Raw genomic sequence first — 26,141 nt, forward strand, 5'->3', positions numbered from 1 at the left:
CACTAGCCTTCCTATGTGGGGTAAGCATGCTCGTCCCGTCCACTCCAGCTTCCTCCCATGCCAGGTGTATTGAAGTGAAGACACTGAAATGTCGTTAGATGTGAATGTTGGTGTGATGTCCACACGTACAGTCCTCAACGAGGAAGTCAAGCCCAAAATTTCCTTTACAATATGTATTCAGCGCAAAATCCACGCTTAAATCAATTTTGTGTGCTGGGTACCTCATTTGTCAACTGTATTTTCACAATTTACAACAAACAAAAAGCATGTATATGATATATGTATGTATGTATTTTGCCCAGCAACAAGAAAAATCTACTTTTTTGGCGCTTTTAGCCGTGTTAAACTTCTTACCAAAAACATACGTAAGTGGTGTTTTCCTCCATTTGCCACTATCTGAGAAATTCTAGTTGATTCTGCTCTCCAAGCACCAGCCCCTCCAAACCTGAGAAAACGAGCGAGTGCTCACTTTATGACATCATAAACTGCGGACCCACCCCCGCCTGCCTCTGCGGACTAATCGCACGCCCACTTTCTCTGTCAATCACATGGGGAGAGGCAGGGTTTTACTGAACCGGGCATTTTACTTCCGCGTTACGAATCTAACCAGCAAAACACCTAATATTTAATATAAAAAAATTACATCGCCATTGTGTCAAAGGTAAGATTTAATCATTACATGCCTCTAGTTAACTTTTGGAAGGGCTTCAAATACTGTGGTGTAACCCCGGTAAAACTGAGTTGGCAGTGTTTGATAGAGAATTAAAGTTGTTTTCATTGCATCATTGTCGGTGAAAAAGCTGTTGATCAAAAGCCATTCAGTTCATTCAAACTCCCCACAAAACAAAATCAAACAAAACGTGGACAGCTAAGTTTAATATATCCTTTAACTTTATTTAACAAAATTTCAGTAAAAACTCTTTAGTACAAATTTCCCTGTCAGTAGTGTTTCTCCAGCTGGCGTCCCGACTATAATAAATCCACAAAAAAAAAAAAAAAAAAATCAGTCAATCCGTTGAACTAATGCGTCAAGCAGAGTTTTGACATCAAATCGTAAATAGTTACAGATACACACAAGCTTCTTCTTTTCGGTTAAATCAGAAAGACACGTGTTAAGCAAAGTATGCAATCCTTTTCCCATAAAATATAAAAAGAATAAAATGTGAGAAACAAATGATTAAAAAAAAAAAAAAAAACATCTCGTTGAGCAACATTTGCTCCGCTCTCTAAAGGCGTGTCTCCTTTCCCGTTTGTTCTCTGCATGTGTGGCAAACTCGGGCACCATTGTGTCTTACAGCGGGAGAAAGTTGGCGCTATATTGTCAAAACGACTCTTTTTAAAGGCATTGAACAGAAAAATGAGCAGGTTCACACGTCCACCTGCGGCAGTGTTGTCAACGAGTCCTCTTTTGAAGAAGAAACAAAGCAATCTATGTGCTGTTGACAAAACAAAATCTCTTTGGCATAGATTACCCACCCAAAAGCAGAAACACGCACACACAAACAAACGCACTTGAACTATGAACTCTTGAACTACGCACACGTACTTGGAACTTCTTCAAGCGTGTGTAAATGATCCTCAGCAATGTTAGCATATAAAACATATGTAAGCCCTGTTAAGATTAGGAGTCCCGTACTCAATGATTATTGCATATTTTTTACAAACAAAAAGGAATCAAGATGTTTGTTCCATTCTCGCCCAACGGCTCGACGCTTTTCTGCACGGTTCTCCTCTCTTGGATCTGTGGAAAGGAAACAATAAGATAAGAATATTAAGGAAAATGTTTTGGGAGGTTATTTAAGAGAAGCGTTTTCCATCATCTTCAACACAGTTTGCGATATTTCACTATTTGTCTTGTTGCGAGATGGATTTTGGTACGAAAAAAAGTGAATGAAAATATTAATTAATTAAGTACTGTCATTTGGAAATTATGTAAATAGTGCTGTGGGGGATATGATCAAATATTGCTTTAATTTTTTTTACTAATATTATATTAATATTATTTTAATATATATTATAATAATATTAATAATAAAATATATATAAAAAAATTACTTGTTTGTATAGTTGAGTCTATGGAGTATCTAACCATGTAAAGTAGGGCTGTGCAATTAATCAAAATTAAATTACAATTACTACATTCCACAATTATAAAATCAGCATAATCGTAAACAAAAAATAAAAAGATTATTAATACTAATTTTAAGTTGTTTAAATTGATATGTTTCCACTTTTTTTTTTTTTTTTTTTTTAAATGACTAATTAAATAAATCTTGTTTGGTCCAAAATAAACTTGCATAATTATAGTGTTTCAAAGAAATTTATTTGGCTTAATATTTTTTACGTTTAAACATTTTCTTATGTAACAAAATAAATAAATAAATAAATAGATTGTCCTAATCATCATTTCATTTATTACCAAATTAATCCTGCTTAATATTTTCTTCATATTCGAGCAGCCCTAATGTAATCTTTTGTTATCTGCATTATTACAATTTGTCAAATTTACATAACACATTCAAACTAATTTTCTCTGTCTATTCTGGCACGTTTCTGGGGGCTCAAAGCCAAAAGGTAAGCAGAACTGCAGTGTTAGCAGAGAACTTCTACTCTACTGAAATCTGTTGCTATGTTTAATTCCTTGTTTATGTCTCAAAAGATGATTTCTAATCAAACTGAGTCCACGTGTACAATACAGCAGTGCAGTTATGTAACGACAAGCACATTTATGGCATACGCTTTCAGCTGTATTCTTGTTTTGTGAGACGAGCTGACCTTTAATAAGGCTCAAACTGCTGCTGCCTGTCGTAGACCATGTTGGGGGCAAAATCATCGTGGATCAAGTTGGCGTCCACGGCGTCCATGGGAATGTCACCTGCGTAGCCGCCAAAATTTTGGAAGGGAGCGTCCAGCTCTGCAAAGACATGAGCACATTTTCCATCTTGATATTGACACCAGCTGCTGCTGTTTTTGTGACGGTGGGGGGAAAAAAAAAGTTTGTGCGGTTGCAACGGGGAAGAGAGACGCGAGTGTTTACTGGAAGATCGCCCCTTGTGTTGATGATGTCACAGCGTATGTGTGGGCTGATCTTGTGGTGAATGCTGAGCAATATGTTGTGTGTGCAAATTCCAGTCACACGTGCTCACCATCTTGGTAGGGCGCTTCCATGGTGACGCTGTTGTGGGCCTGCAGAGAGGTCAGGTAAGGTCAGGTAAGACAATTTGTCCACGAGCAATCCAAAAGTCACCATGTGACTGCTGATGATGGCGACAGCTGGACACTCACCATCTCCCAGGCGACAGGATCGTTCTTGAACATGGAGTGGGTGAGCTCCCGGGAAACTCTCTTCTTGTGCTCGGCGCTCTTGTCCTCCGAGATGCGGAAGAGGACCGCGGCAGCGTATGTGGCTGAAGAGGAAATCAACAAGTAGTAGTTCAGAGAGGAACAATGGAAATGACACAGCCAGCTATCTTCCACTGGGACCGAGCAAAGGCAGCAAAAGATAGCATTTAGCATTAGCCAAAGTAATAACACAACCACCGGTCCCAGATGTAATGTTCTTATTAATTAATTTAATTAATAATTAAATTTAAAAAAAATATATAATTAATTTAAATTAAATTAAATAAACATTAAAATTACATTTTCCCTTTACCAGGAGAGTATTAGATTAAGCAGGTTATGCCCTCTTAGCTAAAGCAGCATCATCAACAAACGCTACATGCGCGACGTTCAATGCTAAGCGTCCTACCGATGCCCTCGTTGTCTGAGTGCAGCAGCTCCATCAGCGGAGAAGACGCTCCCTCGCCGTCGATGGCCTCAGCTGATTGTTTGTCCAGAGCCAGCTCGCACAGAACGCCTGCCGCCACACGCTTCACGTTGTCCACTGGCGAGTAGAGAAGCTGGCCAGCAGGAAGGAGAGTTTAAAATAACAGAACGGAGCCTTTCAAAATAAACGTTTTTTTGTTATTTTTGGCTTGTGGTACCTGAACAAAAAGAGGAATGGTCTGCAGGTTGGCAATCTCCGCTCTGTTGACAGGATCTCTGGCCAGGATGTGCAGGGCTCCCGTGCAGCCCTCCACTATCTCCTCCATCCTCACTCCGTCCTGACAACACCACGAGATGAATATTCATGCGCATCATGTGGAGCTGCTAAAGGTTTTCGGGCTCGTGTACCTGGTATGTCTGCTGGTTGGACGTGCCGTGTTTCTGGGCATCCTGGTGGGCTTTGAGCAACAGGTTGACCAGGCGGGGGATGGCGCCCGCATCCCTCAGCGGGGCCTGGTTGTCCGGGCACAGGGCCAGGTTACGGATCAGGCCAACCGCAGCCTTCACGACAGGAAAACGTGAAAATTACATGGCTGCTCATTGTGGGAAAGACAAGGCTTTAATGTATAGCATTTCCACTTGGTCCTCCAAATTCCATCCCTCAAAACGTTTTACACCAACGTTTTTTTTTTACTCCCAGTGCTCCGCTACCTTAATAACAGGCCAGTAGTAGGGCTGGTTGAGGAGCTTGACGATGGCCGGGATGCCGTAGTGCCTCCGCACTGCGTTCTGGGCCACCTCAGCCTGCTGGTGGCGCGACGTCAGGTGACGCAAAGCGCAGATGGCCGGCTCGGTCACGTCCTCTTTCTCACCGGCGCGCAGTATGGCGTGGATCAGCGCCTCAATGCCGTTGCTCTGGGTGACCAGGGTTTTGTTGTAGGCGTTGTTGCACGTGAGATTGGACAAGATCCCGGTGGCGCAGGTCAGCATGTTGATGTCATCGGAGCTCAGCAGGTTGACCAAAACCTGCAGCAGGCCGTCCATTCCCTCCTGAAAAAACCATTGAGAGAAATATTAATAATCTAATGGTGGGGGTTCTTGGACTCATCTTCCCTCATCTATTTTTAATGGAAATTGCAAATTCTCATTTCAGAATCTCTCAAGTAGTACTTAATTTTTATTTTAGAGGACTTCTATGTCCATATGTCAATAATAATACTGATTATTGATCATGAAATGGTTGAATTTCCCCTTACAAATTACACAATATTCCAGGTAATAAAGTTCTAAGTGGGAGAGTGAATATATCAACAAGACCTAAGATAAATAATAAAATGTCAGAGACTGTCATAATGATGTAACCGAACAAAGAGATGAATCAAGGTGACAAGACAGTTTAAAAACAAATGGACTTTACACAGATTTTCTTCTCCATTTTCTGTGTCTTGAATTTTTATCAGCATTTTTGAGAGGATTTTTAGAGTTTGTTACGTTTTATATTTGCAGGCCATGCCGGTCAATCTCCATATATAGTTGGGGTGGACTTTTTCTTTTCTTTTTTTTAATAACTTGCTGATTGGCCACGGGCTCCAAAATCCTGATTGTGTTAATAATAATAATAATAATAATAAAAGCCAAAAAATGTAAAGTTGAGCCCTAAAACTAGAGGTGTGAATTGCCTAGTAGCTGGCGATTCGATCCGTATCACGAGTCATAGGTCACAATTTGATTTGATACAGATTAATCCCGATACGAATCTATAAATCGATTATTGTGCTTTTTTTAAACTCAAATTTAGAAAATACTAATTAGTAAGCTTGTACATGTACAGTGTAAGATTTGTATGACAATGTATTCAACTTCAACACTGTATTTAACAAACATGTTTCAATCTGTTTCATGTTTGAACAGCATCAAAATAAAACATTACGGCTTAATGTTCCATTAATATAACATTCTTCCATACTTAAAGTGTGAACTAGTGTTGTTCCGATACCGTTTTTTTGGCTCCCGATACCGATACCCAGCTTTGCAGTATCGGCCGATACCGATACCATACCGATACTTACGTTTTTTTTTTTTTCTCAACATGAAAAAGCTGTCCTGCCATTGGTTCAGAGCATTCAAGGGCCAATAGGATATCTTAGATCGGCATGCAGTGAACATGTCACATACCAGTGAATGTCGTGCACCAGCAAGACACAAGATGCTGCATCCAAAATCCTATATTAGCGTTGGAATTAATGGTATCGGCATGTTACTTGTGAGTAGTCACCGATACCGATACCACTGTTTTAATGCAGTATCGGCACCTCTGCCGATACCAGTATCGGTATCGGAACAACACTAGTGTGAACCCTAACCCCAAGTAAGACTTTGTTGAATATTTCCATCAAAAATTGATGTTTAATTATCGATTCAGCCGCATATTGAATCGATACAACAATTATGCGCTGTAATATTGTGATATATTGCTATTATCGATTTTTATTAACACCCCTACCTAAAACAATGTAAAAATTAGCAAAAGCTTTAATCTATAAACAACCTTAATCCAAACATGTACTTTTATGTTACTCCATTCTTCCTTAACACTCTTCCAGAAAGTAAAAATGAAAACAATACTACTCTAGTTTTTGCTGACTGTTAATTGCTGGTGAAAACACTTGGCAGGTGCTTAGTTTTCTTATGCCTCAGTCGGCTTCTGTAAAGGGGAACATCACACTAAAAGAGAAACCGCACCTGCTTGGTGGCAGCATCAGACAGGTTCCTGAGTGTCCAGAGGCAATTCTGCATCAGACGCTGGCTGCCGCCAGTCAGGTGCTTCCCCAGAGCCTGCATCCCACCTGGAGGCAACACAGCCATGTGTCAGCTCACAACCACACCATCTCATAAAACGTGACGTCGCGGAACGCTGCGGTTCACGACGAGCCATTAGCCGCGTCTCCGTTAACAAAGAGTCGCCACACCTGCATGACTGGCTTACGCGCACAGGTGTGTGCGTACACTGAATAGATATTTCTCACACACCGGCTTCGACAATGGCAGGCTTGTTGCTGGGGCACACAGAGAGGACTTTGAGGACACGACTTGTGGTCCACAGCAGCTTTTCATAGTTGTAGTTCCTCATGATGTGAACAAGCCCCTCGGGACCCCCGTTGGCGAGGATGATGAGCTGTGACAAAGACATATATGGATATATATATATATATATATATATATATAGAGAGAGAGAGAGAGAGATATATACAAATGCATGAAGAGACATGAAGTGCATGGTTTTGAAATAAAATTTTGAATGGCTTTTTGACAATGCTGTTTAAGTATTACAGTGTGTAGACATGGAAAGAAAAAAAAAGCTGTGACCTGTCCAAGCATGCACAATAAATTCACACAACACATTTGATTCTCAGAACCACACCCTAACCTGACTGAACCTGAACCATGTACAGTTGCCACACCCAAATCAAACCATGCATACCCAAGCATGCCAAAGTACAGTATTCGTACAGGTTTAGTGTTTGTACAATGTGCACTTGCACACAAACACACCTTGCTCTCCTGATTGCCGTACGACAGCAGCTGCAGACAGTCGGTAGTGATGGCCAAAAACTTGGGGTTGCTTTTCTTGAGAAGGGGGACCATCCTCTGCAGGCCGTCAGCCAAACGGACGGCCATTTTGGCTCCCTCCTGGTGCAGGAGCAGGTTATGGAGGGTTGTGATGGCATAGAAAAGCACTGATTCCATGGGAGAGCTGAGGGGGATCACGGAGGGATAAAGTACCAGTAAGGAACAAAATACAAATTTCAGCGATAATCATACATTTCGACAGTAAAAACAGAGTGAGAAGTTAAATATGCCAAGCAAATCCCTGAAACAGGGGTTAGCAACCTTTCCTGTCAAAAGAGCCATTTGGGGCCAAATAAATAACCAAAAATGTGTCTGGAGCCACAAAACATTTGAAGACTATAGTGAAAAAAAAACAGTGTGTTAGTCAAATACTGTAGAGTTAATTAGAGCTGCACCATAAACAACACAAAAATATGTAGCATCCAGTACTTGTTTTCTTCTACTTTTCGTTTTTGGATTTTTGTGAGTGTGTGATTTTTCTTTATACATTTTTAGACTTTTCTGCTTTTCTCTAAAATGTCTGACATTTCTGGCAATTTTATGAGATATTATGGTAATTTTCTTTCTCTAATTCCTTTGTTGGTCATTTTATGGCTGTTTTTTTTAATACATTTTTTCTGCCATTTTTTGCCAGCAAATTTCTGACATTTTTGGCAATTATGTGGACATTTTATGGTAATTTTCGTGATTTTGTTTTGAAACATTTTATAGTTATTTTTCTTCTCTGTTTTTTTTTAAATAATTTTCTGCCGTTTTTGGTAATAAAAAAAAAAATGTTTTATAGTAATTTTCTGCCTTTCTTCTGTTTTTTTTTTTTTTTTTTTTTTACATTTTATGGTTACTTTTTGGACATTTTCTTTTCTGCTTTTTTATTCAGTTCTTTGAGATTTTTAGCAATTTTAAAGACAGTTTGTGGTAAATTTCTGCTGTTCCTCTTCCTTTTTGGACATTTCATTTCTTTTTGGATATTTTGAGGTAATAAAAACTTAATAATTTGGACTCTTGTAATATTTAATTATTCATTTTTTATCTAAATCATTTCATTTGAAGAACATTTTATCTAAAAATACAATAAATATGTAAAGACAAAAAATCTACAATTGTTTTTCGAGATCCACAGGAGTCACAGGAGAAGGACTAAATAGGCACATGTGGCTCCAGAGCCGCAATTTGCAGACCACTGCTCAAACAGAACGCAATGTTACAACATCCAGCCCAAAAATAAACATTGTCCAATCACTTTAACGCGAAAGGAAAGTTTGTATATGCGCTACACAAGTCTATACACAAACCTTTGAACAGCAAAGATCAAAAAACAGGAAATGATTGAGCGGTTCTGCTAATGGTTTCATATACAAGTATTATAATGCTGCTAGTGTAAGTGCAGGTGAAAGTGAGTGAAAGACATGCATCGAGTACCTGAGCATGCGGACAAGTGCGGGGATGCCACCAGACTTGAAAATGGAGAGCAGGCCCTCTCTTTTGTGAGAGAGGTTGTGGAGGATGCTGGCTGTGGCCTTGGCCGTTTCCATGTCGTTGGTGTTCTGCATGGCTCGCACCACCGCAGCCACCACTTGGGGCGACTGCATCAGCGCATGGCGGGACGCCTCCTTGCGAGTTAGCTGGTTGACAATCTGCGCTGCCTTGCTGACCACCACCTGGTGGAACATTTCCATTTGTTGACATAAGAATTTAAGATGTTGCAAAGTGGACATTTTCAAACCCGGACCCATGGTCAATTGCCGTTAAAGAAAATACAGTTTTTGTTCTACCACTGTTTTTAAGAATGATAAACAGACTACTTTTCTGTTCTTCTGTAAGCTGGCTCAAATGTTATGTCACATACATTGTGAGACGTTCATAGGAAGCAGGAACTTTCAGAACAGAACTCAACTCAACGCAAATGACCTAATGCTTGCCCTGAATATGTGCATTTGGGGGCAACGGAAATGTTACATTTCGATCATAAAGGAACGTCAGTCAAGTAAGTGTCGAGATGGTAAGCTCGAAGGTAAACTTGAAATGTGCATCTACCTGTTTGGATTTAACTGAACTACTTGATATTGAATGCGAACTTCTTATTAAGAGTTTAGATGCATGTTTAAAAGCACTTTGTATTTCTGTGTTTACATTCTTGATGTTGTAATGACTGTACTTGGCGACGAGCTGAAAGTCACTGCAACAATTGCAGTGTTGCTGAATGTTTGCCTTTAGCGCTAGCCAAAACACAGTACTCTGATTAATATTGCATTTCTGTAATACGAATTAAACCAAATAACCATTTTGGGCGAAATCATTATCAGCTGCAAACCGGAAGTGACGTCAAAGCTACGGGAGCGGGATGAAAGCTAACAGTGTGCTATTGAACCGTGTCAGCTAACTGTGCACATCAAGTCAGAGATGGAAAACATGCAGTATTAATGAGAGGCAGCATTGCAAAAAGTAAAAGTGTCGGTGTAACAACTCCTTAACTGCTCCACTTCTTTTTCATTTCACTTGAGTGTATATGTTTCTCAAGCTCGTTCATACATTAAATTTTGGCTGGCAGTCCTCCCTCCCACACGCGCCAAAAAAACGAAATTGACCAAACGATGGCTCGTAAATTACTGTCCACGCAGAAGATCTGAACAGTTACAGAATTTGAGCAATACACTTGGCCAGTAACATGTACCTGATCTTCATCATTGAGCAGTTTGGTGAGCTCAGGCACAGCACGTGTGGCGAGCTCAGCGTCATCCTGGTAGTTGATCAGATGAATGATTGCGGCCTTCAGCATCTGGGAGGGTTCCGCCAGCCGCTGGACGTTGGTCAACTGGGACGGATCCGTTTGGGTTGTAGCCAAGATGGTCATGCTGTCCTCCAGCGTCTCTGGGAACATGGCTGCCCGCACCCGCTGGCCTCTAGTCAGCACATACTGGGAGTCTGCAAATGGATGATGATGCTTGCCATGTCACGTAAATACCCAAAAGGCTGCACACCAAATGCTTGGACATTTTGTGTCATACCTGCCGGTTCTGTTGTGACAGTGGTGGTCATGGTGTACTGCTTGGATGTGCTGAAGTCGCCATCATCATCTCTGATAGTGTTGGCTCCAGACTGGATCCCCGAGTCGATTCCGTACCTCGTCTCCTGCCACTCCGTCACCTTCGTGACCCCGCTATCACCCACTGTCACGTACACAGAAAGAAGCCACCCATGTCACAACAAATCACATGAAATATCATTTATTGTGCTGCACGTAGTTCGATTTTGTTTCGCCTTTAAACTGAAATCCACCCAATCACAAACTGACATTTTATGATGGCAGCTTTTATTCTTAGCTGCTTTTAAGAAACTAAACAAATGACAACATGACTTGGAGCATCATTATCACCATCATCAATATCTGTTATCCTCATCAAATAATTGACACAAAAGACACAAAAATGAATGAAACATTGAACCACAAAAAAGATAAGAATAAGAATTAAAAATTAGACTTACTTTGCATAGACATCCTTGCCTCGTGTTGTAGTCAACAACCTGAAAGAAAAAAACAGGCCAAAATTATTGGATATTAAGTACTTGCTCTGCATGAATGACGACACACTTCAGCTTATCCGTGTTGCAAGCACACGAATGAACAAGCTCTTACTTTTTTTCATGCCAGAAAGATGTGCTCACCACTTCAGCTAACGAAAACAAATCATGGGGGAGTAGAGTGAAGTAGGCGAGATTGTGATTACAGGCTTCTGCAAATTAGGAATGCTAGTTAGCCCTGCTGACCTTTCACCCCAGGCCTACGCCCAAAGAAGTTGTGGGAGCAGCCTATTGCTGACACATCGTAAACTGGAACCTGCCCGACTTGTTTTGGGTCAGAGAGCGTGTGTGTGTGTGTGTGTGTGTGTGTGTGTGTGTGTGTGTGTGTGTGTGTGTGTGTGTGTGTGTGTGTGTGAGACAGCGTGTGCATGTGAAAAGACAGTAAGTGAAATGCGTGTTGTCAACGTCGCACCCATGCTTGTTTCACCAATGCCTGCAACATACTGTTCAGAAACTATTTACTAATATAAAGGAATCGCGCAACAAGAGATACATCCCTCGGATTTTTGGAAATGTTGAAATTATCTTTTATAAGCATTCCAGTTGATGTCACGACATTTGTCAGAGCACGTCTGATGTAAAGACTTCCCGTCTTTAGAAATCAGATCCTTGTAGCAGCGTACGATAAGAACATTAACACATTTGTACTCTTACTCCATTTCTGGAGTTCTCTGCTTACACAAGATTCTTATTTTACCCCATTGTTTTCTTTAATCAAATAAAAAAGCCTGAAGAAAAAAATTGCAGGCTTGAAGGAATGTTTTTTTCCTGCCCATTTCTGCAGCTGTGACATTACCCACCACAGAATCTTTCCTCATCACAGAAACATCTGCATTTTTAATAGCAGTCTGTCTCAGCCTTCTGACTGATAACACAATGCCTCCACTGTGCTGTTTTGTCTTTGACTCTTCAGCTTTGCACGTTAGCATGTGCAAAGTAGGGCTGTGAAATTTATCGAAATCCAATTACAATTTCAATTATTACACTCCACAATTACAACATTGGCACAATCGTAAAACAAAAAAAACAAAAAAGATTATTAATACACATTTTGAGTTGTTTAAATTTTCACCTTTTTTAAATATGAAAATGTCTAATAAATCTTGCATGCTCCAAAAGCAACTTTCATTATAATTATGTTTAAAATAATTTTATTTGTCTTCATATTTTTAAATGTTTAAAGATTTTCTTGTTTTGTATAAAAAAAATAATCGTTTGAATGATCGCGATTTCAATTATTACCAAAATAATAGGAATTATTATTTTTCCATAATCGAACAACCCTAATGCAAACTGCTAAGAATAAAGCAGCCGCTTGAATGGAAACAGAAGAGTGACTTTGGATGTTTTCATAAACCTTTACTAAGATAAAAAAACAAACAAACATTAAAATGCTTCCCCAATCCCCACAATTTGAAAAACAAATAAATGAAAATAACACCACCGCGCGTGCAATACATCTGCTGACAAGTTCACACTGAATCTCGGAAGGGGTGTGTCGGCCATGTTTCTCCCAACTTGACATGGGTTTTGCAGTACTCATGCAGAGGCTCATAATAATTACAATGTTTTTAGTTTAGAAACAAACACATTCTGTATTAAGCCATTTTGTTTTCTCTCTGCCTGGAGCACTGTCTCAGCAGTTGTGTCGAGCTGTAGATCCTGCCTAACCAGGCCCCGCAACTACTTGCAGTAACATGCTACATGATAAGGCAATGACTCATATGCGTCTAAATCATTCTTACTGGGTGTGGTCTCTTGCCTATTAGGTGGTAAGTGACCAAAGTCTGTTTATCAACCCTGAGATATTCATCCACAGAAACATTTTACTGATAAACCACACTGGAAACAACATAAGTTTCCTGTAAATCCGGGCCAGCCTTTTGTAGTTTTTTTTTTGTGTGTGTGTGTGTGTGTGTGTTTTTTCCCAGGGCGAGTCAGTAGGTTCAATGAACTGTTGCAATGCTGCGACACACCCGCATATCACCTAGGTAACCAAAACTTAGAATGGCCAGTGGATCCACTGTGGGGATTTTATCTGCTAACCCATCTGATGTCAAAAGAAGTGCTTCCTTGCATGTGCACAACACCAACGAAGTGGCCCAAGCTAAAAACATTAATAACATAATAAAATCAAAGGTCAAGTTTATTCATGTGTACTTCTGAGTGGAGTCAATGGACTTTGGCCTCTTCCAGTTAATAAGTGATGCATCATTTCACTCTGGCTCTACATTGCTCCATCAGTGCAATTACCAAAATGCAAAATTGCTCAGTAATCCACAAGCCCTACAATAAAGGAAAACTCCCACTGTCATGTTCAGCAATGTCCTCCAAGTACAGTACAAGATGAGGGGCTTCTTTTCAGTGGAACGTAAAAGCAGGCCAGATGTTGAGTGAAAGCTGCAGGTGAACAAGTTGCAACAGAGATGTTTGGCTTGCGCTGTTCAGCAGCGCTGCTAAAACGCTACCGTGACATTCCACACAGACATAACACATTCGGACCGCGCAGTACTCATGTACTTCATCCTCCTCAAACCTCACTTGCTAAATTTATCGCAACCACTTGCTCATTAATTTATGAAGACACTTCAGTAACAATGGAAATGCTCATGATGTGCTTAATCATGACAAACGTATTGCTCCCCCTCACTCAGGCACGCTAGACAGGGAGTGTCTGCACACTCCCCAGCGGTGAACAAGCTCTAAACAGGGGTGTGGCATCAGTGTGTGTGGAATGATCGGGAATAATACACCTAATATCTTGCTAGAAGGCCTCACTCAAGCACTGACAATTAGTCATAAAGTTTCATAGATAGGGAAAAAAAATGTGTGCATTTCTACACTGAGTGCACTTATAAAAGACATTCCAGTGAGCCAGATTTGGACTTTGCTGGCCTAAGCGCTTCTTTCTGTCACAGCAGGAATGAATCAGCTCAGGCAGGAGGCCCAGTGGGTTGGAGATGAACGCTGGTTTGACTTCAGAGTGGATCCCAGCATACATGCTGCTATGATTTGCGATTCACACTCCTACGGTTTTGGCAAAAATGTGCGAAAATAACATGGCACTTGACCATTATTGTCTCATCTGTTCCAAGCTTTTTTTCCCCGGCATGCTTTAGATTTGGTTTTAAGTTGAACATGCTGGGAGATATATTGCTTGCTATTGGCTTGAGAAACCAATTTATGTCAAGCTAAATATATAGTGAAATAGTTTCATTTTAGCTTAGCATAAAAATAGCATCCAGCTTTGTTTTGTTTTTCCAAATGAGTAAAATACAACAAAGCATAAAGGTACTCACCAATTTTAGAGCAATCAATCTACATTTAAACTGCTATTATATTAATATTAGCATGCACAAACTTTAAAAAAAAAAAAAAAAAAAAAAAAAAAAAAAAAAAAGTCTAGTTCAAAACAACAATGTTCTCCTTTGCGTTATTGATTACATACAGAAAGTTCATGAGGCCCTGCAAAAAAGCAACATTGAAATACTAAATGTTTTAACATGCATGCCATGGCTACAATCAAAGAAATACCCATTAACATGGGATTTGGAATTCTCTTTGTGGGATTCTACGTGGGTTTAGAATTTTACACGGTAGCAGCAAGGCCTGCCATTTTTGTTTTTGGTATGAAGAATGCCGGCATGCACATTTTTGTTTGTACGTTCTGTTTAACTACTCTCAATTTTCATTCAACAAGGTGTTTCAGTTTCACTTTCATTTCTTTGCATTTCAGGCCCCAAAATATTTGTGTAAATAACTTAACAAAAAAGTACAGCTTTTCCCTGACCACCACCACAACAACAAATCATATATTAAACGTAATATTAACCAATGAGTTGCCTCATTTGGTCTTGATATTTAACAGGCTTGCTAATGTCATGTTTAGACTGACATGCAAATAAAGCAGATTATGTTGCCACACATCTGTAATGCTTGCACCATCTGCACAAAAACAGATCAAGTATTAGATATATCGTCTGGCTCCACAAACACGCAACTCCTGTACCCCCTGACATGCAACACAAAGATCTCTTACTTTAAACAGTTTCCACGATGACTTAGCCACAACACCAAACACTCACACAGTCCAGTCCTCTTGACATAGCAACAGGCTGGAGGCGGAGCACATCAACTTTTATCTGTATCAGCTCTCCAGAGAGGACAGATCTTAACACACCATAAACCTTCCTGGTCCCAAAGCCGCACATGCCCAACTTATGCACAACAACAGCTTCAGCAATATAATGGACCTAGAAGGGGTTAACTGGATAGATGCTTGTTATTGATCAATATGGGAGGACGTGAAGTGATGCACAGCTAATGGATCCATTGTGGCGGGTGACAGGAAGCGGTCGAAATTACCTAACAGCAGTGTTGGAGCCAAGAAAATACATTTATTCGAACAAAAGTGTACTTTAGCAAATATTGATAGACACAAAATTATAGACAGATATTTTCAGAGAAATTATGTGATGAGCTTTTATCATATGAAACACTGTGAGAGTGTTTTTGTAAATTGACTATAACAAACAGATGATGGAAACCAGATGACAGCAACAGCAAGATGCCAAGAGCTCAACGAAAGAATGGAAAATGACATTCTGATGCACGGTTGTGCAACACACAAATTAAACGCGTTGAAAAGTGGCAGTTAGAGCAACGCTCTCTCCCCTTCTTTGGCTGATCTGGAAACATTCCCAGCAACACAGTCAAGCAGAGCATGCACACCAATGAATAAAGTAAGCAGCCCCTTCTGTCACTTAATTCACTGCTATTTAAAATTGTCTGACTGTGGCCAATAGAAGCAGTTTGGTGGCTGGGAAATAGTGTGGAGTGCAATCTATTGTGAATCAAAGGAAATGCAAGTTGTCTCAGAGGAGGGGCCCATGTGTTGTGCAGTATCAGATTACATGAGGGTGATAAACAACGACAGAAATGGTGAGAAGGAATATATTTGGCCTGATTTGCACGGCTCATGCGAGGGTTCCGGAAACAGTCACATAATATATATCCGTGGGCTACTGTTGTGCTCCAGTTTGTTTCAAAGTTTGCATTTGAAAAAAAAAAAAAAAAAAGCAACAAGAACACCCTCTGAAGTCAGTTTCAAGACCCATCCATCTATTACCACTCCAGCCACATTTCCACAAAGTTCAGTTCAGTTCACCACAGTACGGTATGGATCATCAGGAAAATTCTGAGCTGGCTTGCCCATTTCAGCATTGTATCTCCAATACCATTGTAACTGTCCGGATCTCATGTGAATTAATACTGAAAAGTAGGGAAGTTTATATTGGTCATTTTGGGGCCCTTCACAATGATAATGCAATAAAATGCTATTGCCTGCCATACCAAATTATATGGTGGAAAAGCAGGCACGAGTGAAACAGACTAAGCACTGCTGATTGTTTTGAAGTGGAGACAAATCATCGATTAGTTAGACGATCCAGCTTTATCAGCGCATATGTTGCGATGAATGTATACAAAACATTGAAGGTTCTAGAATCAATAAAACAATACATGAACTCGCTAGAGTTGGGAGATAGGTAGCTTAGTCTAAGAATTGGCTGGAGAGAGGTTCAAGACCTTCCATGACCAAACCCAAGAACTGCTTGAGAAATGCCAGCTTGCCTTTTTGATACTACAATTCCCCCTGTCAGGCACCACTTCTCTAAACTGCTTAGGGGTGTGACAGCTTTCCCAGTCCGTCTACCTAGTCTGTCTTATCCAGAGAGCCCACAAAATGGCCAGAGAACCATAAATGCTAGAATTTGCCCAAACAGGCTACAACTGTGTGCTTTCACTAGAACTAGACCGATATGTTTTCTGCAACGTCCCAGGGTCTTTACTATAGCATGTATTAAAAAGCGAAAAATATTTAAACAAGTAATAGCTCCCTATTGTTTTCTAGAGCAAATAAAGTTTTCCAAAATTTCAAAATATCTGAAACGTTAAGTTTTTACTGATCTAAATTCAAACAATAACAGAAGATGCAGAAAGTTCCCAGGGTCTGCAGCATCTCTTACAAAGTTAACTAAGTGAAAATTGAAATAAATAATCTCACTGAAGATAACAGTTGTAAATTGATCTAACATCGGCTGTAAGATTCTTCAAAAAGGCTGATGCCAATGTTTGTTAAAATGCTGAATATCTGTGCCGATCATCGGTCTCTCTCTAGCTTTCACAAAGCTTACAATCAGATATTACGATTTTCTGACTTTCACAGCTGCAGCATCTGGTGTGACGTATAAAATACTCAATTTGTGTGACACAGAAGAAAGGACAAAAAAGGGAATCTTTTACAGGAAGTGTAAAAGAGACGCCGAACACCTACAACGGTCCTAACACTAACAATATTAATAAAGAAAACAAGATGTTGTGGAGATGAGGTAAATAATATGAGACAAAGGCAAGTCGTTTCGCTATTACTCTCCAAGTCAAAACTTTTCACATCAGGCAGTCAGCCACTCCCTTTTAACTCTTTCATGTATATCAAACACTCCCCTTTGAACAAAAAAAATGTGTAACTCCTCCCTAACCTACCATAAAGTATAAGATAGTACATGTCTCTTTTATGTCTTTGAAGTTAACAGTCATGGTGCCCATGACATCCAAGGAACATTTTCATGTGTGTGATGTTTTAACGATGGATTTCCTATAAATGTACATCTCATAAAAATACAATACTACAATGATATCACTTCACCAGCCTGAAATAGAGCTTACAGGTAGTAGCCATGTCAGACATAAAGGTAAACATGGATGACAACACGTTGAGCCGACTGCAAGTTCTTCTCCACAAACTGGGTGATGATTTTTGCTCTGTGAGTTGCAACAGCTGGCTGTTCACCAAGGAAAGAGGTTCTCTAGTACCCCCTCTGCTCTGCGCTGCTCAGTGCTAGCCAGACAGCCACGGTGGAGTTTTGGCAAGGCACCTCTGCCGCCATGCCCGTCCCCACACCAATGGCTCCTCCATTTTTGCCAGATCTAACCATTTCATTTTAGACCCACTACATTTGTTAGAAACCAATTTGGATTGCTATAAAATCTTTATGGAAATATATTGTTGAGAATATGGGATTATTTCAATTGTGCAAGAAGTGTATTCCTTGAATCATTCATTTATGACGTCTCACTTATTAACTGGAAAGCTGACAACTCAGTGAAGTTGCAAGTTTTTCTTCTTTATCAGGAAGCAGTGCATCATCAAATGACTAAATTCCACAACACTTAAAGAGTTTTAAGCTGAAGAATATGTTTGTGAAATTTAGCATTTGGAGCAATGTCCCGCGCCAACCAATTGTTTGGCTGCAGGTCAGAAGGAATAGAGGAGGAACAAAGTATTTGATTGAACACAGAGAGTTACTTTGTTAAAGAATGGAAAAAGAGTAGCGGTATTGTCCCAGTACTGCTGTCACACAGTGAAAAACAACCTGGGATTCAAGTGTCTCTATTGGTTGCAACCAAAGAAGCAGAAACGTTTGTATTCACAGGCCAAGTATGGTGGCCAGAGCCATGTAGTGGGAATGGACAAGCACTTTGAGCTCAAACCATCACCACTGTTGTCCATCAGTGTGTGGTTGCACACTGAGGCGATCTGACAGATGATGAATTTTTCAGGGAGAATACAATCTCAATAGAGCCGGACGGGGGATGTCTGGGAGGACAGAGTGAAAGTGTAACGGCAGCCTAAAGAATGCAATGCTGGAGTCCAGTTCAGACCAGCTGATAAGTACAAAGCTTGCTAGAAACCACTAATTAATTTTACAGAAAATACAATTAATTTTACATTAAATCAATTACATCACTGGAAATCTTGAGGTGACTGATCTTAATGAAATTGGGAGACTAAAAAATACTAATTTAATCAGGCATTCCTCCCTCTGTATTTTACTTTGATGTCGATAAAACCACCTGCAGTTGAGTCAAGCCTGGAAGCCATCCAGAAACTTTATCTCTCTGCGTTCCTTCTCTATGGGAACAGCAAAGGCAAGGTGATATGCAAACTCAGAACAGGCCACGCGACATGTACGCTTGGCTGCAACTGAGCCCATGGAACGTACTCACTCAGGCACTATTGTTGTACACCAACTAGGTAGGGAGAGGGAATGCCACGGAATCCACAGGAAAATGAATGATTCCAAGCAACAAAGAGGTTAGGCTACATGCCATATAGTAATCCCCTTTGCAAAGTGTAGCCCTATTTATAAACCCAAGGATCTCCTGGCCTCTTGCTCTGCTAATGTAGGACAGTATGAGGGAATTAAGCAGGAGGGGAGAGATTATACTGTTCCGCCACAGCTGTATCTGTGAAATCTAAAGCAAGTCACCCCCTACTGCGCCCCCAGCACCCATCTACCCCCTCTTCTTCCTCTTTGAGGGCAGACGGGTGTAGCTTTCAGACCGGGGGCTTGTCTGCTGCTGCACCACTTGGCCAAGGGTTGGCTTGTAGAGGAGAAACATACTGAAACATATTGGCACTCAAAAATATTCGTCCAGATGATGTTTTTTATAACTTAATTTGTGGTGGTGTCGCTTGTAAACATTGTGAACAAAAGGACAACAGTACTGCTTGGCTTGTGTTTCACGCCACTAAAGATGATATGATTTGATAAAACTAGTATAATAATCTAATTATACGGCAAACTGTGGCAGAGTTTCCTTCGAGGGATGTTAAAAAGTTGGATGCTGCATGACTTAATCGCATCGAAAAAGGTGGATGAGATGAAAGAATTTTGGCTCAATGCTGATTTCAGTGGAATTACTCACAAAGCTAAATGAAAGGAATGTGCACTCCTGTGGCTACCGCTAAGCAGGATTGGAAAAATGTTTTCTTGTCAAGCCTGGAGCAACAATATCAAGGACAGTTTGGTAGCAGCTGGCGACGTTTGGGTGGGTAGGAGTTGTAGTATGACCATTTAAGGGATGATTCATTATTTAGTGTCAGGCATTAGTGACGTGTCACGCTCCCGATATGGACGGAATTAGCTGCTCAGGTCAAATGTGGGGGGTTTTAATTTAGCGGCTCCCATTATTTTGAAAACAAGTTAATCTCAGACTATTGTCCTTACTGTGGCTTGTGTCAGTGGTTAAAATGGCCATCACAGTTTCCATGAGCCACAAAACAACAAGAAAAAGGAAAATATATTCTTCGCCAAAGTGGTGCTTTTGTTCCTGAATTCACTTTCACTCCAAGAGTAGAGTTGTTAAATATCACCAAGCTGGCATCAATTCATCATTTCAGTTTCGATGGCAAAATTTGGTGAGAATATTCATGTTACATCCACAAAATGACATCATAATATAGTCGAATGTAATTTCAAATGCATCTGCTTCACTTTGGTTAGTCGGTAGTAAAACCTACCTTTTTATACACGGTGAAATTATTTATTTAGTCTCTAATAAATAAGGTCAGTGCTAAGTAGTGCAGTCCACGTTTATTGTTGTACATATCAACGTTTCATCAAACATGGTGGTAAAATGAAGTGATAAAGCCAGACTTGTTTGCATTATTGCTGTAATCTGAATTATGGCTGACTCTGAGCGGTTCAGATGATGGATGGATGGATGGTTGGATTTCCGTTTACGCCACACTTGTCTGGTATGTGACGTTGTCGTAGTGAATATTTAAAAGACTACATCAAAGTGTTTACTTAGTAAGTTATCTATAATTAATTACGATAAATAAACTGTCATATTAATTAATGTTTAATTTGCCTTTATTTTAGCATAAGACTAAAAAAAAAAAAAGACTAAAACATTTGATATTATTGTCATACATATGTTTCTAGTCTACAAAATGGAACCTCAACCTGTAACGTTACAGTAATCAATAATCATAAAATTTGTTGTACTGCTATAGATCTGTGTTGTTTTTAGTTTTCGCTCAGTTCATTATTGTTCTCTTTTCTTTTTTTTTTCCTCCCAAACCTCGTTCTGTCCAATGGCATTCCCCCAAGATACCTATTAGCATTACAAATCCAAGTACATAGGAGTACATCCAATTCTTTGGCTGCACAGAAAAACTGTTCAGACATAAAAATGCATACAGCTCAGCTCCACTATTCTGAATGATAAAGCAGAAAGACAAGATTAAAAAAAAAAAAAAAAAAAAAAAAAAAATGAAACCATTACGTTCACCTGCCTCGTGCAAGCCCGCAGACTGAACTTTGCCAGTGCTGACTATGGTGAGATTTTATTGACAAGTTACGTCAGGTACAAATCGATACTAAACCCTAACATAAAACAATTTAATAAAAAAAAAAAAAAAAAAAAAGATTTAACAGAGAGAAGTCTGGAACACCGTGACAGGAGAAAAACAATAGTAAAGTGTCGAAGACTGCAGCTCAAACAGTAGCCAGTGCGAGCCATGCGGAAATGAAAGGAAGGTTCCAGAACATAATAGTTTCATTTGATATATACTGTATATACATGTGGAAATGCATTGTTCGGACAGACAAAAGTGCATGATAAGGTATCACGTAGTTGCGAGGTACCCACTCACAGAGAGGGGAAAAACAACAGAACAACAGCGGGAGAAATGTCCATTTGGCGAAACTCACCTGCCAAGTTTTACTGACGAGCGTTCGAGAGTATTCCAACAACTGTTTATTTTTTTTCCCCGTCGAGATGGCACACTTGCTTGTATTCTCCGCAACTTTCCGCCACTCTTTCTTTCTTCCGCGCAGCTCTACCGTTGGAAGCCAACGTCCTCACTCTCACTCACTCCAACTCACGCACCAAAGACCAAGCGGCGGCGTCACCTCCAAGCAGACTCCGCCCACTTCACAACGACCCCACCCTAGTTGCTAGTATAGGACCTCTGCTCGCGCAATGCGTTGCGCCGCCTCCATTGTTCACTGGAACGGTTGGATAGGAGTGTTTACAGTACTACCTCGGCAAAACGATATTGGTCGCGTCATTTCATGTTAATTACACCCACATCCCTTTTTGATAACTGTTCATCTTTGTGACTTGACGAGACACAAATGAACGACCTCAAATGAAACAGTAGCTGAATTGTGTCGATCTAAACCACTAACTTCCATCTTTTAACATGCCACAAAAAACAAAAAAAAGTTCAGGTTAAGGGGAAGTCAACCCAAAAATATTCTGAGAATATGTTCTATATGCGCCTTCACTAGTCAAAACATTCTGATAAATATTGCATGTGTGGAATATTAATTAATAATCCACCTGTTTTTAACTAATTTAGAGGGCGGCCATTTTGCCACTTGCTGTCAACTGAACAATTACATCACAGTTCCTCAACGTTCAGGTAATGACCAATCACGGCTCACCTGTTGCCTGAGTTTGGTGATGTGATGTTCTCAAACTGAGCCGTGACTGGTCGCTACCTAAGTCATGAGCAACAGTCATTTTCATTCCACAGCAAGGGGCAAAATGGCCTCCCCCCTGAGATGGATTAAAAACAAAAACAAAACAAAAACAAAACAAAACAAAAAAAACAGGTGGAATTTGTGCCTCAATTCATATTCCACAAACACAATATTGATCAGAATGCTGTGTCTAGACTAGTAGGGTCGCATAGAACCTATTATTGTAAAGAAAACTGTTTTGGGTTGACTTTCCCTTTTTTAACTACATTTCAGACTCTGAACCAGAGTATATGTTTATACAAATACCAATATTTGTACTGCACATAGTGTCCTTTTGCCACCTCAGGGGTTCCCAAGTCTGACCCCTATCCAGCATGTTTTAGATGTTTCACTCCTCCAACACACTTGCTTCATACAGTATGATCAGGATCAGTGTCAGTCTTCTGCAAAGTTTGCTGATGAGCTGATCATTTGATTCAGGTGTGTTGGAGGGAGACATTGAAAACCCTAGATAGGGGATCACAATGATTGAAATTGGGCACCCCTGCGCTAGAGTCTCGTTTACAATAGACAACAGAGCACACAGATGCAGTGCTGACACGGTGTGTGATGCACTAGTGTGCTCGTCATCATCAGGCCACACCTCAATGGAGTAACAACGAAACCAGACAAGCAAAGTGACTCACTACAGTCAGGAAAGGAATTACTCATGCACTGCATAGTGATACCATTGATTTTTGTCATGTGTTTTGTAGCGATGGCAAAGCCAAACACTTAATCCAAGAATGCTTGTAAAGTGTCGTACATAATTGTGTACAAGTGAAAATATGCTCTTTGGTGACATCTTAGAGATGGAAGACAACAGGAACAGAGGATCAAAGAGTCACAGGAACAAAGACACATATCGGATGTAAGGGTAGGAGTACAACAGTACAATTTTGTTGGAGTGATACTTGAATAAACCTAGCCTACATTTTTTTTCCACTCAGAAATTCTAAGTCAGTTTTATAAGGAGAGTTCTTGACTAAATTTTACTTTCATTTTAGTTTAGAGTGTTGGCTTCTTCATTAGTATTTTCAACTAACTGGCTTCCACAAAACCCTCTTTCACACAGTCCTTCCTCTTCAACATGGTCACGAGATTTGAAGATTAAACCCTCAACCTTTGGGTTGGGAGATTAAACACACGCCCACTTTGGTCATGCACCCCTATAGTCCTACAACCTGAAGGTTGTGGTTTCATTCCTCAACACTCGTGGCCATGTTGAAGAAGAGTAGCGAGTGTTAAAGTGCTACAAAAGAAAACCTGTTTACAATTTATTTCATTATTAGTAGAAAATAATAATGAAGAGAAAGTAAAATTCAATGAAAATAGCCTATTTATCCTCCTGACTACCAGCAATTCAGATTTGTCCTCTGTAGTGGACATTTTTCAAATCTGAATATCTCCCACCCAGTTCATACGATTGAATTAACTCCTTTTGTGCTCTATAGAGGACATTCAGAGCTCTCCAATAATACCAAATGTGTAGGGGTGGGGCTTTGCTACCTTTGATTGCATCATAAAAGAAAATGGCTTCCCTCAGTGCAAGCACTTTTAAGGGAAGAGGAAAAGTAATTGTATTACACTTTTTATTGAATAAATTTAGGCTTAAATGTTGCTGGCATGTTTTCTAAAAGACTCTTTAAAACACATTCAAGTATTGTTTGAATTATTTTAACTGTATTTGAGCCTAGCATTTAAGTTTTTAAAAATGTCCTCTGCAGTGGACATATCATAGGTTAAAAATAAAAACTTTTTTTTCAAAAAATTATTTGCAGTATTCCAGTTTACTTCACAAAGATTGGGTAATATCAAAATAAATATGATTGTACAATATTGTTTTTCCTGGTAGTCAGGAGGTTAATAGATAATTGCAAGTAAATTTTACTTGAGTATTTTTTTTAACAAAATGCAAGTAAAATAAGTAATAATAATAATAATAATAATAATAATAATAATAATAATAATAATAATAATAATAATAATGATTTACTGTTAAATAAAATTCATGAGACTCCTAAAATGCACACAGAATTTCTGATTTAAAAAAAAAAACTGCACAGTTTTGTTTCAAGTAAATATCACTTCAATTTCCTTTTTTTCTTTTTTTTTTCTTTCTTTTTTTTTTTTTTTAAGTGCAGGTTGACTTAACGGGAAGCAGTCAGTGTGCGGAGTGACTGGGCGGCCAATAGCAGCTCTTGAATGAATATGCATTCTATTACCGCTTGCGGGAATAAAGCTTAAGAGCATCAGCAACTGTGTCATGCTTCACCCACATATGAGAGGCTGTTACAATATAATGCAGTAGTATGTTTCACTCACATATGATTGGCTGTATGGATTGGGTGGGGTTGGGGGGGGGGGGGGGGGTATGCTTTCCTGTTGTGCTTCGTGGCAGTAATCTTCAAAGACATGAATTGAGGAGTCACTCTTTATGTGGGTCAGTAGAATGGGTACGTATGTGAATTTACAGGCTTTGTAAAAATTAGCCTTTACATGGAAAAGAGGCTCCCCAGTTTTTGATTGTGTGGTCATTCTATCGATGTGTAAATTGTGTCAGCTGCAGTGCAGTCTTGCAGATGATATATAAATATAAAAAATAAGCGGTTGGGCGGATGGATGGACATAGATAAAAAAATAATAATAAAATACTGTTAACTGTAATTTAACAGTGATTGCTCAAACAGACCATAAACAAATCATGTTTGTCTCATTAGACAGTGGACACCCACCCACATAAAACTGGCCTGTTTTGCCCCTTCTACTCTTCTGCCTCACACCCGCAGGAAATGGTTCCATTGTCCTTGGGAAAGGAAGTGGCCTGAAGCCACTAGCGAGATCTATGGAGACTGTGGTGAATTATTAATCATTACTTACAAAGTGACCACACACAAGGGTGGCTATGTTGCCTCCTCACTGTGAACCATTTAGACAGCTGACCTCTGGAGATGCTCCCCATAGTTCATTGATGCTTGCAGTGTTGATTGACTAAGTCTCGATTCAAGATAAAAATAAAAAAATAAAAAAATAAAAAATAAAATAAATAAATAAATAAATAAAAATTATATGCAAAAAAGTTAGAAGCTTTGCACAGCAATTCATTTTAATGTTAGCCGTAAATGCATTAAGAAAATCTATACATTTTATTTGTCCCTCACACTGAATACATAAATATTAACTTTAATATCTACTCAGACATTAAGTTTAAATTATTGTTAATTGCTCAGAACTAGGTAACTCAATTCATCTTTATTTATATCGCACTTCGACAACAGCTACACTGCTACAGGCTACAACCACGCCTTTTCCAGTACACTTGAAGTAAAAAACAAAAAAAAAAACAAACAAACCAAAAACTTGGTTAAGTTGTCATTCCGATTAGCAACACTAGAGGTCGACAGAGGAGGAAAGAAGGATTCCTTATCCTGATGTTTTTTCATCCATCCATCCATCCATCTATCTATCCATCTATCTATCTATCTATCTATCTATCTATCTATCTATCTATCTATCTATCTATCTATCTATCTATCTATCTATCTATCTATCTATCTATCTATCTATCTATCTATCTATCTATCTATCTATCCATCCATCCATCCATCCATCCATCCATCCATCCATCCAGCCAGCCAGCCAGCCAGCCAGCCAGCCAGCCAGCCAGCCAGCCAGCCAGCCATGCACCTATGTAGCTACCAGCCAGCCAGCCATGCACCTATGTAGCTATCTAACTGCAGTTTCCTTTGAAGTTGACTTGTCGTGCTGCGTAAAAAACTACACTAC

The 26,141-nt window shown here is 39.6% G+C and overlaps 1 protein-coding gene across 1 annotated transcript; it reads right to left on the reverse strand.

The window, feature by feature from the left end:
- Positions 1 to 869: 869 nt before the first annotated feature.
- LOC144020735 (junction plakoglobin a-like) lies at positions 870 to 21,757 on the reverse strand. Its single transcript, XM_077524488.1, has 16 exons — positions 21,540 to 21,757; positions 10,882 to 10,920; positions 10,404 to 10,565; positions 10,070 to 10,320; positions 8,818 to 9,056; positions 7,321 to 7,522; positions 6,799 to 6,943; positions 6,511 to 6,614; positions 4,480 to 4,818; positions 4,177 to 4,329; positions 3,987 to 4,106; positions 3,752 to 3,902; positions 3,286 to 3,407; positions 3,147 to 3,186; positions 2,776 to 2,914; positions 870 to 1,741 (listed from the first exon to the last, which is right to left on the reverse strand). The coding sequence occupies exons 2-15, from the start codon at positions 10,892 to 10,894 to the stop codon at positions 2,778 to 2,780; spliced, it is 2,178 nt and encodes a 725-aa protein (XP_077380614.1). The 5' UTR covers positions 10,895 to 10,920; positions 21,540 to 21,757; the 3' UTR covers positions 870 to 1,741; positions 2,776 to 2,777.
- Positions 21,758 to 26,141: the final 4,384 nt, after the last annotated feature.

Source organism: Festucalex cinctus, chromosome 6, assembly GCF_051991245.1.
Source record: "Festucalex cinctus isolate MCC-2025b chromosome 6, RoL_Fcin_1.0, whole genome shotgun sequence".
NCBI classification, from domain to species: Eukaryota; Metazoa; Chordata; class Actinopteri; order Syngnathiformes; family Syngnathidae; genus Festucalex; species Festucalex cinctus.